At 37.2% G+C, this 16,874-nt stretch overlaps 1 protein-coding gene across 2 annotated transcripts in view; it reads right to left on the bottom strand.

Moving 5' to 3' along the window:
* Positions 1-4,263: 4,263 nt before the first annotated feature.
* Positions 4,264-16,874, bottom strand: part of LOC145291265 (peroxynitrite isomerase THAP4-like) — a 48,250-nt gene continuing 35,639 nt past the window's right edge. The window contains exons 6-7 of one of the 2 annotated variants that reach the window (XM_080136878.1): positions 12,029-12,132; positions 4,264-5,646 (exon numbers count right to left, since the gene is read on the bottom strand). In XM_080136878.1, the coding sequence (XP_079993004.1) occupies positions 5,533-5,646; positions 12,029-12,132 (218 nt within the window). In that variant the 3' untranslated portion in view covers positions 4,264-5,532. The remainder of the gene's footprint in view (positions 5,647-12,028; positions 12,133-16,874) is intronic. The other variant, XM_080136877.1, reaches the window with a different exon arrangement.

The raw sequence follows: 16,874 nt of genomic DNA, 5'->3' as shown, positions 1-16,874 counted from the left end.
TTTACAAGATTCTGTTACCCAGAGACAGATTTGTTTAAGCTGTCTTTATCCGATAATAACTTTTATACAAGATGCTGTAGTATCCAATTTATAGGAAAACGAAGAGTCGTGGTGAGAAATGGGGTATTGCATAAATACCTGTCCTCTGACCTTGCAGAGTATGAAGAAAAAAAAAGGTTTTAGTTCAGCTGAGGGAAGACCTCAGCTCCCAAATCACCAGAATCTTTTCTATGCAACATCTTCCCCACAGAAAAGACGTTGCTAGTCTATCTCTACTCTGTCTTATTTTCATGGCGACTGCTCTTCTGAGCTCCAATCTGCGCCCCCCTTTGTCAAACTTCCACAAAAAAACACTTAATCTAGCTACAACCATTATCAACAATTTCCCCACACTCTCTATCTAAAGCTAAACTTGGATTCCATTAACTAAGCTTCTTTTCTAGAACTGGCCGCCCCTGGAAATGTTTTGCTGGCTTGCTTTCCAGCTTACTACAATATGGTTGTTTTCAAGTCCAATGTAAACAAATTCTTGCTGAGACGTCCCCTTAAATAATCAAGCTATACCAAATTCCTACTACTAACGATTACTACACTGTTGTCCTAATGACTACTGTACACTCATTAACCCTTATCCTCGAGTGGCCTTCGGGCCTTTATAAGTGGTGACCCCTTGTTAAAAAAAGGAAAAAAAAAAAAAAAAAGGAATCTGAGCCAACGTTTCCTTAGAGTTTACCTCTGTGGAAGCTTATTCAATAATACTGATGCCCGAAAGATTCTTTAAATAAGAGCATTTCTCGTTCATAATGTAATGTTGCTGGTTACAAATGAAATAAATAAATAAAAATCCGAGTCGGCATTTTTTTTCTCTTTTAACTCAAGTTTTTAGTACCATTATCTTCCCGTCTCGACACCACTAAAAAGTCTTTTCTTCTTCCTCCGACCATATGCCATTCTCGTCCTCAACTTTACAGGCCCATTTTCTTCGACACCGACTTCCTTTCGCCCGACCACAAGGTGTATTTTTTCTTTGTTTTTTTTCTTCTCGCACACACTTCCTAATTTGCATATGTGCCTTTTTTCGGCTACTGCTGTTGCTAATCTCTTCGCAAGCCAGCCATCCTCTGCTGCAGCTGATTCTTTCCCACGCACTCATATGCACTATGCTACAATAATGCAAGCAATAATTTTTTTTTTGTAACCGGCTTAGGAGACTGGCAGGCTGCTAAAATCAGACTGTACTCGTCGAGCAAATTACTTGGTTGCGCACGAATCGATCATGTACACTAAATGAGTGGAAGATGACGGTGGTTCAGGTGTTAACAACATAGACTGACAACCTGGGTGTTCCAAGTTCAAATCCAGTTCATTCCACAAAAAATCACTTTCAATTAGGATGCAGGCAACTTTCATGTGATCCTTCTTGTAATTACCAATGTCGTTCTAGAAATAATTCTGACTAGAAAAATATCGGAGAAACCAATGCCAACAATAGAATCTTCGAATTCATACGATATGATGCTGATGACTAAGTTGCTGTCATAACTTTACCAAATGTATTCCGTAAATCTCTGTGACTATTATGCTTTTTAAAACTGATGTGATAGTTAGAAAATATCGTTATAATACTCTCAAAATTTCTAATGATTTAAATGAATTATCCAAATAAAACTACTGCAAGAAAAAAAAAACACTAGCTAACTGGCATGATATGGAAACAGAAACAAATAATAAAATAGGTAATATTGACTAAAAAATGAACAACACACGTAAATTTATAATCAACCCCTCCCCCACAAGAATATTAATAAATCAAGAACTTGATTATATTTACTGCTGAGATATTCATTGCGATATAGCACCCAGCTTCAATTTTCACTTCACACAGTTTTCATGAGATTTGAAACAACCGCCATTTAACAAAGAAGACTTTCCTCGAAATATATTATAGAACACTATCACACACAGTAGATTACTGTGTAGAAGTTTGACTTTTCAAATAAGATTATATATATATATATATATATATATATATATATATATATATATATATATATATAATACTAGCAGGAAGATCTGATGTTACCCGGGATTGAATGATGATCAACAAATCTTTTACACGCCCATATTTTTATTGTCATCGAAATCAGTGAAATCGCTCATTTTTCAATCAAATCGATCGATTGCCTGCTCTAGTTGGTGACCCATCGCATGCACTGGGAGGAAGCTTCTCATGCTTCCTTGCAAATAAATTTTGTATTGGAATGTCTTTGATAAGTATTGATAATCGAAATAATCCAATGAAAGAAGGAACAAGCAATTTTGACCAAAGTTTACACCTTACACAACCTAATAGTACAATTGCCTTTGTGAAGTTTTATTACCACACAAGCAGAAAGGCCCGACATATAAAATCATCAGTGAGTTCTTTGATATGACAGAGGCGCATTTGAAATGAAGGTTTCTGTTTAAAGCACAATCGCACCATGATACGCGACTTTTAATTTTAAACTCAAATTCAAACCATTATCACCTCACAAGCATATAAAATTAACAGTAGGTTCTTTGATATGACAGGGGCGCGTTCAAAATTAATGTTTCTGTTTAGAGCACAACTAAACCATGATACTTGACTTTTGCATTTTTAACTTTAATGCAAGCCATTATATATAAAAAATAATCTTATAAAATCAATAGTAGGTTCTCTACAGTGCAATGTAAGCAACAATGTATTGTGAACTAAGTCACTACGGGGAGGGATGTGAAGCTTCCCCCAGGTGTATCGCAATGGGTTCCCAATAAAGTAGACAATCAATCGATTTGATTTTAAAAAAATGGGCGATTTCACTGATTTCAATTTGATGATAAAAATATGAGTGTGAAACATTCGTTGATCATCGTTCAATCCCGAGCAACTTCGGGTCTCCCTGCTAGTTTTACATAAAATTATACCCCCCACACCCATTTTCAAGCCATCCTAATGCTTTAGGATAGTTAATAATTTCACTTACCTCCTCACAAGATTAAAGTTAGACACAAGGTCAGTTGTTAACGTGGGGAAAATCCAGCTCTCCCAAAAAATGGAGCATTCGGGATTGGGACAAAAAAAGTAGATTCTTCAGTCTAAAATGATTTCTTTTTCACTGACAGAGGATAGAAATGGTGAAGCATAGTATTGGAACAGATACTACACTTTGCTTCTAACCAAAAGGTCAAGACGGCTGAAGTTCATCGTTTTTTCTTTTTTTTGGGGGGGGGTTACTATCAAAGATAAATCCTCTGCGTTGTTATAACAAAGAAAAAAATATAATCCCTATATATAATAAAAGGAGCACAGTTTTTTCCCCTCTGCACCAAAATACCGTAGGTTTGCAACAACAGATGACACATACAAAACTATTATGTCTGCACTATCTTAAGTAACTATAGAACGACATTTTTGACACATTCATTCGTCATATTAACACCCTAGATTTAATCCTAAGAGTGACATCACTATCGTCATTAGCATTAGAGGAAGTAGTTCCTATTTTTCACTCTAATTCATAACTACTCTCACCACCACCACTATACACCATGTAAAACTACACACAGTAGCCTTGTATTGTCCCTACATCCTTATTAACTGAATCATAACCTCATATACATAGTGTTCACTTCCAATTCGCAGATTTAAAAAATAATGATTACTCCCTATACAACTTCCACCCTTTCTTATTGGCTGCCAGCTGTAATTCTCTCATTCCAGAATTAATACCTTACACAAAATTTAACGCACAAGTATTACGCACATCATGACGTCTACAAGACAAGCATTACGCCATTTTTTTTTCGCCCATATAAACACGACACATGTACATTGTTTACTTTTTCGTTCGCATACATTTACACAGAACCCCCATTAAAAACTTACCGATTGGCTTAGTTTGTCATCTACTCGCTCACTCTCTCTCTAAAAAGATTTCACGCATTCGTTCTTATTTCAAACCCTGCTAAAACACAAAACAATGACATACTGTTCTGCTCTCTCTCTCTCTCTCTCTCTCTCTCTCTCTCTCTCTCTCTCTCTCTCTCTGTCTTAAAAACACTTGACAAAATATTCCTTTTACAGGTTAATCAAAACAATAAAAAAGAAAATGTTGAATAAAAGTTATGTTGTACTCATCCGTTATGAAATACCGTTCTTTGGAAAAAAAAGAAAAGAAAAAGAAACACTTAATTTGATCAAGTATTTTTTTTTTTTTTTTAACAGCGAAAAAAAAAATTTATGATACCGCGATCAAATTCAGCGACATTTTTTTCGGAGAACTACATCCCATAACGGGTATATACAATATAACTTCTTTCCAATAATTACATTTATACGCATTGATTAAACTGTATACGTACCTTTGTTTTTGTTTTTTTTTTGTTTTGTTTTTTTCTTATGGCCATTATGAACTAAATACGTACACAAATCATTTTTTTTTAAAATTCTGTATTGGAAACGGTGGGGCGGTTGTGTTGCGCTCATTTTTTTTTTGTCTCGGTTAGGGAGAAATCCTTCATGACCGATACATTTATTATTTGTGTTACTAAACAGAGTTTTGGGGAGCTGGTTTACCCCACACAATAAAAATGACTTCATGTCTAATTCTGTCCTCGTAGGGAGGCAAGTAAACAAAAAAAAATAAATAACAAAAAAAAAAACCCACAAAACAAACAAGACTCTTCCTCTCTTTCTTGACTACGTGTGTTTCCTTATATACTTTGAAAGTAATAAACATTGACCACTTTTACGTTATGCACTTTAGACAGAGTGATTTTCATATCATCCGCCCAGGGTTCCTCTATGGAGAGAGGGGGGGGAATAATGCATAGTTCAGTTTACAGGGAACCTATTTTAGGGGAGTGGGAGGTCTTTGTTTCTTGTTATTTTTCCCCTTTTCGGCTTATGCAACTTTTTACATTTTATGGCTTCTACAACGTATATTTTAAAAAATTTTATTTTGGCAAGGCGGAGCAATTTGTAAATTATGTCAAACTCCTCAACTTCCTTGAGAATAACGAGTTTTATATGTTATTCAGTATACTCATTAAGACAAAGTCATTTATATTTCGCGTAGACAGATACTTTTTAAGATATGAATACCTGCATTCTGCATTGTAATCCACTTGCGGAGGTTGGGGATTTCTATTCCGACAGCCGTTCTTGCCATGGGGAGGGGCATCAACAACTGTAATTTAATTTTTTACGGGAGGAGTATGCTTCCACTGGGCAACGTCAGTTAACGGGTCCTGCTAGTAATGAATAATGTCAAGTTTCCAATTTTTAATCGTATTTATTCTAAAATTCACATTAAAAAAAAACACCTTGAACATTTTCACCTAATCTCGTTTATTCCCGATTAATTAACGACACACACACACACACATACACACACACACACACACACACACACACACACGAGGTAAAAGCTTTCCATATCACATGTTTAGATCCTTTCTCCGGGGATTCGATTTAATTAAGGAAATTGTTAAGCGTTTGATTTGTGGTTATAATTTGTTGTAAGAGATCTCGAGGTGTTTCGTCATTTCTTCTGTGTTGCTCGTTCGCATATAGACGATTTGTTTCAACGTGTCGTCATCTCGTACAAAATTCCGAACAATCTGAAAAGAACAAAAAAAAAATATTAGGTACTTGTGTGGGAACATGATGAGAATTAGCAGCGAACCGGATGTTAACGCATCCACCATGAGAGACAAAATGAAAAATCGTCTTTTGCACATGGGTCCACGCATCGCTTCCGCTTGGGAAGAAAAAAATAAGATAACCACAAAATAATTATCGACCAATGGCAGAGCTCCGCGCCTAAAATAAACACCTCAAATATCACAGTCACTGGGAGCCAGTTTGCGACTATAAAACGAGGGGTTTTAGGGAACCAGGGGCGTGGAGGAGAAAGACGACGAAGACGCCGGGCTGCTAGCGCTGATGAAAGAAGTCACTCGCTTTCCAGTTACAAGCTAGGACACGCATCACCGACAGCACGATGACCAGCCTACCCTAACTCTCTCCATCGTCCAAAAGATAAGTTACATTTTACGAACATTCATTCCTTGTCAATTCATATATACCTACAAACAGTTTACGAACATTCATTCCTTTTCAATTCATACATACCTACAAACATTTTACGAACATTCATTCCTTGTCAATTCATATATACCTACAAACAGTTTACGAACATTCATTCCTTTTCAATTCATACATACCTACACACAATTTACGAACATTCATTCTTTGTCAATTCATAAACACCTACAAACATTTTACGAACATTCATCTCCTTTGTTAAATCACATTCCATTCTACGAACACTTTGCCTCTCCTAATACAAATTGTTGGTAGTAAATAAAATCGGTTCTCAACCTTCAATATCATCTGTCTTTATGTAAAAACTTTGAGGCCATACTTGTTAAGACAGAGTCGACAGATCGATTTTTAAAAATATGTTGTTGCAAGCAAAAACAACAGTACTTATTTAATTGTCATGTCGAAAATAGTAATACATCCCAAAATTACGAAAATTCATAAGGTAGAAAATTGTTTATAGTTAAAAGTAATTTTTACGAAAAATTGAAGGAAATGGCAGTTTCCCTACATGTGAACACCTATGTGAATACAAGAGACATACTTATCTCCCTTTTAGTCATTTTAATGGCTGGCGTTTTGTTTTAACCGATAGACTTTTTTTTTTCTTTTTACTAAAAAATACAATAGCAGTTGTTTTTCTTCATGATTTTTCATAATTTTTGGGTATGTTACTATTTTCGACATGACAAGTACTGTTGTTTTAGCTTTAATCCACATGTATCTTAACAAGCACTAATTATTTATTTTTTTTTTTTTGTTTTGAATCTTTAAAAACTGTCAGGTTTGTGGAGTGTGTCAGGGACACTTACTTCCTACAGCATGTAACTACACCCACCAGGTTCAAAGGAAACCAAACCCCCTACAAGTGACGACCTTATATTTAGCAATGAGTATAAGATGATCAATCGATCTTTTCGATTGACTAGCCTTAATTTAAACTTACACCACTTCCGGTTTGGCGATGGGCACAACAGTGAAGATGTTACTTTTCTTTTTCACATTCTTTTCCTCCTTCGCAGTACAGGTTTGAGCCTTCCTGTCTACTACCACTTTTCTTTTTTTTTGCTCAACACACACCTCCAAACACCGGGCACCCAGGCTAGTCTTTAAATAATACACACACACACACACACACACACACACACACACACAGAAGTAGAGAGTGTGAGCCACCTGACACCCAGTTGTAAAGTCCTGTTGGGCGACGGCTATTATACAATGCGACACAATGGAGTGTGTAAATATCTCCACTGGAAAATCTGTAAAAACCTGAATATCCAATGTAGTAGCAAATCATGGCAACATGTTTACCAGAAAAAACAGTTGGAAATAAGTCGTACACCATCCACTATGACTACGAAATTCCTACAGCTACAAACCTAGAAAATGGAGCTAATAAACCTGACATAGTGATATGGGACAAGAAGGAGAATGTGGCAACCCTAGTTGAAGTAAGCGTCCCTAATGATACTGGCCTTAACAGAGCAGAGAGGGAGAAAATAACAAAATACCAAGGACTTACGTACGATATGAAAAGAAACTGGAATCTTAAGAAGGTATCAATCATACCAGTCATTATAGGAGCAACCGGGCTAATTAAAAACGAATTTAAAATCTGTCTGCCGAATATACCCGGTGAACCAAGTGCAAGAGAAATACAAATAATTGCACTTAAAGGGACGGTTAGAATCTTTAAAAAAATCTCTCGGTTCAAGTAACTAAACTAATGGGAGAATATTCAGCATCCACTAGAATTTAATTTAATTCTCCACAAAAAATAAATCTCAAGTTTTTTAATTTATGGTATCTTTAGCCAGAGAAATATTTCAAAAGAAATTACCTTTTGTTAACGGGAGGTTTTAAAGAGAATTCTTTTGGATGAATTTATTATTCTGGAACTATGCCCGAGCTCAGGTTGGATTTATCACTTCGACAAACCAACAATTTCTGAATTAGCGCCACCCAGTATTAGAATATTCTAGAACCCTTTTGATCTTTCTTGAAGGTTTAGAAAAATTCTGTGACTTTCTGGATTATTCTTGATCTGTCTACTTCTTTTTCTTTGTAATTGTAGATTTTTTGTGACAGAAACTTTTTTTCTGAAATGACAGATAAAACCTTTCTATCCATTGGAAGATACATTAAACCTTCATAACATCTATATATATAAAAGCGAAAATGTGTGTTAGTGTGTACACTTTTTCTGTATGTCCGCCAAAGGCTTTTTTCGCCGGGCTTCTTGGTCGGCTCACTCTTTCTTAAAACTTTGTATATGCTGTCTAAATCATAATATCTACAAGTTAAGAACAGGGGTCGTGTCTATCTTTAATTTGCTCGACTTTTGCCCGCTATTTTCGAGATTTTTTTTCGATCACCACGTCTTTGTTACGCTTTTCAGTATACGAAAAGCGAATGCTGGGGCGGGGGAAACAGCAGCACGAAACTTAGTTTGACCTTAATAAGGTCAAACATCACGCGACTTAACTTTCTCGCACCTGTCAATTTCACTTTATAAACGTTAAATTAAAACAGCTTTCACTTCCTCTCCCTTCGTGGCTGAGATAGGTAGGTGTCTGGGTTTTTTCCCCTTAGTTTCCACCTTCACATCAAGGCTTCAGGTTCGAGTCTACCTTCCTACTAAAACTTTTTTTTTTCTTTTACACCTCCAAACACCCGGCCAACTTTTTTTTTTTAAACAGGGTTGTTTTGATCTACCTCCGCTAGTCTATATATATAAAAGGCAAAATGTGTGTGTGTGTTTGTGTGTGTGTTTGTATGTCTCGCAAAACTTTCGACATAGGTGACAGATTTTCACCAGATAGGTATCATTTTGAAGCTCGAACCTTCAGACAACAAATATCGAAAAATTGGCTAAAAACGTTAATTCCTTCACCCTCAACAGGACACTTTTTTACAGGGAGGGGTAGCAAAAAATCGTTCCTTCATGACAATCTAGGCAAATATGCATGCGCAAAAGACGCCGGTCCTTGAATTAGTTTAAGTATTATAAAAAGCGACCCAGATTCACTCTCAGTGGTCAAAGTGGCAGCGTTGTTACCTTCACATTGCAGGTTCGATCCGAGGTATCGGATAATTTTTTTTTTTCGGTTTTTAAAGTTTTAATATTGAAATAGGGTTATTTATGCCATTTTTCGCGTACAGTGTTTTTTTTTTGTTTTTTTCAGATTTTTAAAGAAATTTTAACATCATTCGTTTGCATCACGTTCGTTTTTTTTGGTTTTTCCGATTTTTTAAAGTTTTAACATTGATTTTTTTATATATAATACTAGCGGGGGTACCCGGCATTGCCCGGGTGTTTCGAGGTATGTGTGCTTAAATCATCAGAAAGAAACACGGATGGGGAGTTAAAACAAATTTTGGTAGGTAGGTAGGATCGAACCCGAAGCCCTGAGGCGAAGTTGGAAACTAAAATGTGAAAAAAAACATGGCACGTTAACCGCTCGGCCAGCAAGAAAGAGTTACTGAAAGCCGTTTGAATTTATTTAAGTAGGAAGAGAATTGACAGGTGGCCACACTTAATGAGGTCAAATAGAAGCCGTAGTTAATATTTTCTGTGGGACAGTTTTTAATGAGGTCAAAATCTGGTTTGTTTGTTTTTACTCAACTTTGGGGAAAACCAGCTCCCCCGTTTATTAGGGGAGTGTCCAGATGAAAGCAATTGTCTGATGTGACGGTGAAAAGCCGACATTGACCAAACATTTACATCGCTTTCCGGAGACGACTCGGCCATGGACAAGGCAGCTACCGATTCGAATCCAGTTTTGCTTTTTTTATACTGAAAAGTGAAAGAAACACGCGGCAATCTAAAAATCTGGAAAAAATAATGTGTGAAATCGGGCAAATTAAATACACATGCAACCCTCGTTCGTAACTCGTAGATATTATTATTTAGACAGCATATAAAAAGTTTTAAGGAGTGAGCCGACTGAGAAGCCCGGCGAAAAAAGCCTTTTGCGGACATACACAAAAAGCGAACATACACACACACACACACACATTTTCGCTTTTATATTTATAGATTTAAACAGGCTTATTACTTCACTTATTCTTTTGTTTTGATTTACCCCCCCTCCAACACACACACCTCTAAACACCCGGGCAACGCCGGGTACCCCCGCTAGTCTTTGAGAAATTGACTTCAACACTAACTTATCTCTAGCCACATATATATCTATCCCCCTAACTCTCAATTCCAGCCTTATCACTTTGTTCCATGTTTGCCTTGGTCCTCCCCTGTAAACTGACCTACATCTAAAACAATCTCATCCATTCATTCAACTTAGCAATACCATTAAAGTCTCGTGTTCTTCACACATCTCCCTATAATGTCCAGATTTAATCTTCCTCAGAGGTCATCAGATCTAAACCTGTACTTAAGACTTGCATTACACATTCATCATACAGTTCAGTTTAAGGTCTATTTTACATGCTGACACATGTTGGATGCCTTTGAAAAAATTGACTTCCAAACTAATCTATCTCTGGCCAGGTATTTATTATCCCTCTTTCTATTAAGTTCATTTCCTCTAATTTTTTTTCCATTAACCTTTCCCTGTGAACCGGATCTGCTGCCCTAACTGTTCTGTTAATCCAAGAACTCCGATTCATTCTTTCAATGTGGCTATATCAATGAAGTCTTCGGTTTTGCAAAGATCTCCCTATACTATCCAGATTTAATCTTCCTCTGAAGTCATCAGATCTAAGCCTGTCTTTAAGACTCAATTACACATCCATCATATCATTATCATAATTGTCACGTAAAAGACTAATAAGGGGACACAACTCCGTTAGCAACAAGAAGGATTATATCCTTTACTATTCTGAATTCTCTGAATTCAAGTCGCCTGAATTGTCAGATTTCACACGGCAATGCATGTGCATGTTATACATGTTACAGACAACCGACCTGTAAGGTGCAAAATATGGGTTTGGAGATTTGATCACCCAGACAATGGGATACCATCTTGTAGACAATTCTTAAGGTTCCATGTTGAGAAAGTGAGCCACTTAAGATCACACAGAAGTTATGCTTACTTTCGCTGATAAAAACTGACTTATCAAAGGGTCTATGGTCATAGATAAAAGCTGATGAGTCAAGTGGTCTTGTGGTGTGGTCTGAGCAGAACTGGTGATCGAGTTATATATATATACAGTGCCGGCAAAAAGAAAGTCCGCACTTGTCATTTTTTTCAAAAACTGCAAATTTAAGCTAAATTTAATGTAACTGTTTAAACAATCTATACCTCATTTGATTCGCCTTTTATTCCTCTATAATTTTACATGTTCATATTTGACTTTTAATTGAAATATTCTAGTGTTAACGTCAATTTAAAAACTTCAAATTGAGGAAGCAAAAAGAAAGTCCACAGCAACAAATTTGCTTAAAACACCACTTAATCTTTCAATTTTAATTTATTAGTTATTTTTTTTTCCTTTGACCTGATGATTCAACTGATGTGTAATCGAGTGTTAAAGACAAGCCTGGATCTGACGACCCCAGGAAGAATAAATCTGGATAATACAGAAAGATCTGTGCAGAACAGGAGACTTTAATGGTATGGCCGCATTGACTAGCAACGTTTTCTACAATTGTCGTCCATTCCATCGGTGTCATACTTGTCTTTTAAATAGGTGAGTCTCCTAGCACAAGAATTATGAATAAGCATATAATCCTAATATTGGCCATGTGCTTTACAGTGCTTGCAAATAGCCGCCAGACACTGCAGGGCATTTGAAACTGGTATGTGCAACCATTTATCATCATCATCATCGTCATCATCACAGTATCAAGGGTGTAATTGAATGGTCTAGCAAAAAATTAATCTAGCAAGGCACTAGAATATCATGGTTGTAAAAAAATAAGAAAGCACTTGCCTTTTTCGTGATTGGCTCTTTGGCAAATGTCAGCCGCCCGATCGTATGAGATTCTAAATGCATCGTCATCTCTTCAACTGTTCCTTCTTCGATTTCTACCAAACCTAAAAATAAAAAATAAAACCTAGAAATAAACGTACGTGTTTGCATCATTTCAATAATCACATATACAAAATTAATTTGCTGAGCAAAGAAGGGAGGCTTAATCTTAATAATAATTGTTATTAATAAAGAAAGAAAGAATAATCACAAATGCAAATTTAATTTTTATGAAAAAAAAAAAGACTTAATAATTGATAATAAAAAAGAACATTTCACTTTTAATGAACACATACAACATTCCTTTGTTCTTAACATTTTTGTAACTCCAAGGTAACCAAAAAAGTTCTATTTGTTTCAAAAAAAAAAGAAAGAAAGAAAGAAAAGAGAACGATTCACAGTATGCGTGACTTATATTTAGTCTTCAAAGTAATCACCATCCAACATCCAGCCCCTTCTGCCAACATGTCTGCAGTTATTAAATCTTTTTGTGATAGAATTCTGAGATTTTGGATTCAAAGAAGGCTGTGGTGTCTGTTTCATTAGTGAAGGATTTCCCACAAAGATGATTATCCAGGAAATAGAAGAGGTGATAATCAGATGGCACAAGGTCAGGTGAATAAGGTAGATGGCACAAAATCTCACAAGTAAATTGCTGAATGGTATCTCTCACAATTCACATAACATGTGGCCTGGCAATGTAGAGGAGGAAAAGAACACCTTTGTGATTCACCAGTGCTAGCTCCTCCTAGCACAATGCCTGTTGTGGACATTGCTGTGGGTATAGGTCTCCAGTAACCACTTGGCCCGTTGGTATCAATTCATAATGAACCATTTGATGACCAGTCCAGAAACAAAGCATACTCTTGTGTGGGTGCATAGGCGATCTTATGGTGTGAGGGGCAGCATCCTGAGGAGACAACCAATGTCTATAACTGTTGAAAGTTTCATACAAAAACGCTTGACACATGTGGCGACTTGATGCAGCTGCTGATAAGCTCACTTTGAAGTCATAAAGCAAACAGTCTTGAACGAGATCTCTGGACACTTCCATCTTTTTCACAGCTGTCTGACTTATAACACAGTGCGCATCTTTTTTTATAACATCTGATGTTCCTACTTCTGACTATCTGAATTTGAAAACAATTGCTACACGCATTTCATACATATTTCAACTTCATTCAATAGCTAATCAAAATGGACAGAACTTTTTCGGTATTCATTTTTTTTTTTTTTTTTTAACTGTTATCCTCATCGATTGAGATTGTCGGACTGACTTCCTCATCTTGGTTGTAATCGTCACAACGTTTCGGCCGTTTTGCCCTCCAGCCTTCATCAGGTGTTTTTTTATATCGAACTGGGGAACCGTTTGTTAGGAGTCTCGAACCCAACCCTTTATTATTATTACGGGGGTACCGTGTTCGGACTCCAGCTAGGCTCTGGGACATAGATGCTGATTCTCTGTTTTGAATGTTACTTTTTACTGCCTTCGTTCAGGATTGAACTCAGCACCTTTGGCTAACTGTAAACTTTGATACAACGTCTAGGACCACTCGGCCATATGTCACTAGGACAATTCTTAGTTGATTTTTGTTAATGTTAAACCTATGTTGTTATTCAAGGTTTTCTCTCTCTATCAGAGGTGTCCAAATTGCATTCAGCTCTATGCTTGGTTTGCTCAGTAGGTTGTTATGTCCGAGCATGTGAGCTGTTTCTTTAAGTTTTCTCACTTTCCAGTGAGTCTCTCTGTTTATTATTTTTACTTCATCCCATAGGGGCGATGGTCCTCCCTCTCCATCCAGACATGGTTGGCTATACCCGATTTTTCCGTCTCCCCTTTAGTTACCGCTTTTCGGTGTTCTTCCACCCTTACTTTAAGGGGGCGGCATGTTTCACCCTTGTAAACCTTTCTGCAACTGCATGGGATGGAGTATATGCAGTTTTTGGTCATGTTCTCCTCCATGCGGGGCTTCACTCGTACCAGGTGTTGTCTGAGTGTTGACTCGCTCTTGAATACCGTCCTGATGTTGTAGGGGGCACATATTCTCTGAATCTTTTCGGAGATGCCTCGTATATATGGTAGGCAGACCGTTGGAGGTTTTTGGGTTTCATTCTCCTCTCTTATACTATTAAAATGTCTGGTGGATAGTATGCTATCGGGGTAGTTGTTACTACGGAGGGTATTCTTCAACCTGACCATTTCTTGGCGGTATGTAATGTTATCGCTACTTATTGTCTCTGCTCGATGTTGTAAGCAGCGTGCGATTCCATGTTTGATACTGTATGGGTGATGGGAGTTGAAGTTAAGGTATTGTCCGGTGAAGGTAGGCTTGTGATATACGGATGTCTTAAACCCATGCTCTGTGCATGATATGAGTATATCAAGGAAGGCCAGTTGGTTATCTTTTTCTTTCTCCATTGTGAACTGTATCGATGGTCTTATTGAGTTCACATGGTCTAGGAGAGCCTAGATGTCTTCCTGATGGGGCCAGAGTATGAAGGTGTCATCAACATATCTTAGCCACATGGTTGGCTTTAAGCGAGCTGAACCTAAGGCCATGTCTTCGAAGTATTCCATGTATATGTTCGCCATCACTGGTGATAATGGCAAGCCCATAGCTAGCCCCTCCTCTTGCCAATATAGGTCAGTACCCATTCTGAAGTAGGTTGTTTCTATGCAGAATGTCAGCATTTCCATTAAGTTTGGCAATGGTACACATGTGCGCTCTTCTATGGAGAGGTCTGCAGCTAGTTTGTCTTGAATTACTGCTAGTGCCTCACTAGTTGGGACTTTAGTGAACAGGCTAACCACATCTAGGCTTACCATTTGGTTTGTACTGATGGGTGCTCCCTTGATTAGTTCCGTGAAGTGGGCAGAATTCTTTACATGTGTTGCTGACTTGCCTGCTAATGGGTTTATTATATCCACAAGGTACCTGCTCAGTGGGTGGCATGCATATACTGCTGTCATTCTGTAGGGTTCTTATAGCCAGCCTATCTTCCCGAGAGATGTTTGATTTAGGAGGCTTGGCTTTCTCGAGTACTTGTCTCACTTTCCATCTTATTTCATCACCTTGGGTTGATGGGATTCTCAAGGCTATATCTTCCATGTGTGTTATGATATCTAAGAATGGAACGCGTTTGGTTGTTGTTGCAAAGTTGAGACCTTTATTTAGTACTGCTTCCTCTGAGTGACTCAGTTGGCAGCTGCTGAGGTTGATGACCGCTTTCACAGGTGAGCGGTGTTTTGATGTTACATTCCTCTGGTCTTTGAGCTTTGTGAGCTTCTTGATTTGGCGTTCTTTGACCTTCTCATATTCTTGTCTGTACGACTTATCCAGATCTGATTGGATTCTCACCCTGTCTTCCACTTGAGTCACTTTGACAAGGAACGATGTTAAGGTGTCGGAGATTTCGTTCCTTAGTTTTTGTTTATTCCAGCAGGTGTGTTGGATCCTTTCTCGAACGAGGGCATGCCCTGCCCTTTCCGCGACTCTACGTGCCTTCCTGGAATCCACTGTTGTTTGTAATGTCAACCCTGCTGGTATGAGTTTTAAGTCTCTACATCTGTACAGGAAGGTTAGATGGTTAGCGAGTCTTGCCAGTTTCATATGACGCTTTTCTAGGTGTCGCCATTCAATCCTAATGTCGGGTCCACACCGATTGAATAGTAATTGTCTGTATTTTTGAGATGAGGTGTTTTCATTGATTGAGATTGTCGGACTGACTTCCTCATCTTGGTTGTAATCGTCACAACGTTTCGGCCGTTTTGCCCTCCGGCCTTCATCAGGTGTTTTTTTTATATCGAACTGACAATTACTGTTATCCTCATCTTTATAGTTGTGGTTTCACCACATTCCGGTAAACTGATCCTCTGGCCTGTTTTGGGAAGGATTGAAACTGCTATCTTCAGGCAATGTTCACCTAGACCTGTAGAGACTCAACGACTTCATCCACTCCCTCACAGGCCCTGAAGGCACAGTAGATAGAGGCATCGAGTCTCTACAGTTCCAGATGAGCATTGTCTGAAGATAACGGTTTCAATCCTACTCAAAGTAGGCCAGAGGAGGGGTTGGCCAAAACGTGGTGAGACAACAACTATGGAAGGCAGTAATTACTGGGCAGCATTCCTATCCCTTCATGCTTAATCACCTGAAGAAGGGCAGAGGAAGAGTTGTCCGAAACGTGATGAAACAACAGCAACTATGAAGATGAGGATAACAGTCCACAAAAAAATGACTCCACAAATTATGAAGCTTCATTTCAAAGGGTTCCAAAAAAATAAAAATAATATACAAGAACTTTTTTTTCGTTATTAAAATAGGAATAAATCACACACAAACGCTTTATTTAATACAGAGGAAAAGAGAGAGAAGACTATTTTATTTTTAAGTACAAATTTACTTGCATATTTATTCTTTAAATAAGATTTAACTTGCGCATTTGTTTCATATTTTGAAAGTTTCATATTGATTAGTTGCTTTGTTCTTTTTTTTACCTCACATTTTGCAACAGTAGGAAATTAGATGTTTTTGAGAAAAATAAATAATCTCAGACGACACTGGGTAGACTTAGTATAAAATAAATGAATCTTTTCGTACATTAAAAAAAAAAGAAAAAGAAAAAAAGAAAAAGAACGATTGGGAGTGAAACCCTGATTTCAAGTCTCTAAATTCATTTAAGATTTAATAACTGAAATGTTAACGTAATTAAAAATTTTGCTCTTAATTCTAAATTCATTAAAATTTTAATAACTTAAATACTGACATAATTAAAAATTTTGCTCCTAATTCTAAATTCATTAAAT

The sequence above is a fragment of the Euprymna scolopes genome, chromosome 12 (genome assembly GCF_053919585.1).
Source record: "Euprymna scolopes isolate OS-2025 chromosome 12, ASM5391958v1, whole genome shotgun sequence".
Lineage (NCBI taxonomy): Eukaryota > Metazoa > Mollusca > Cephalopoda > Sepiida > Sepiolidae > Euprymna > Euprymna scolopes.
The sequence above is the reverse complement of the archived record's forward strand: the minus strand, read 5'-3'. Positions and strand labels throughout refer to the sequence as shown.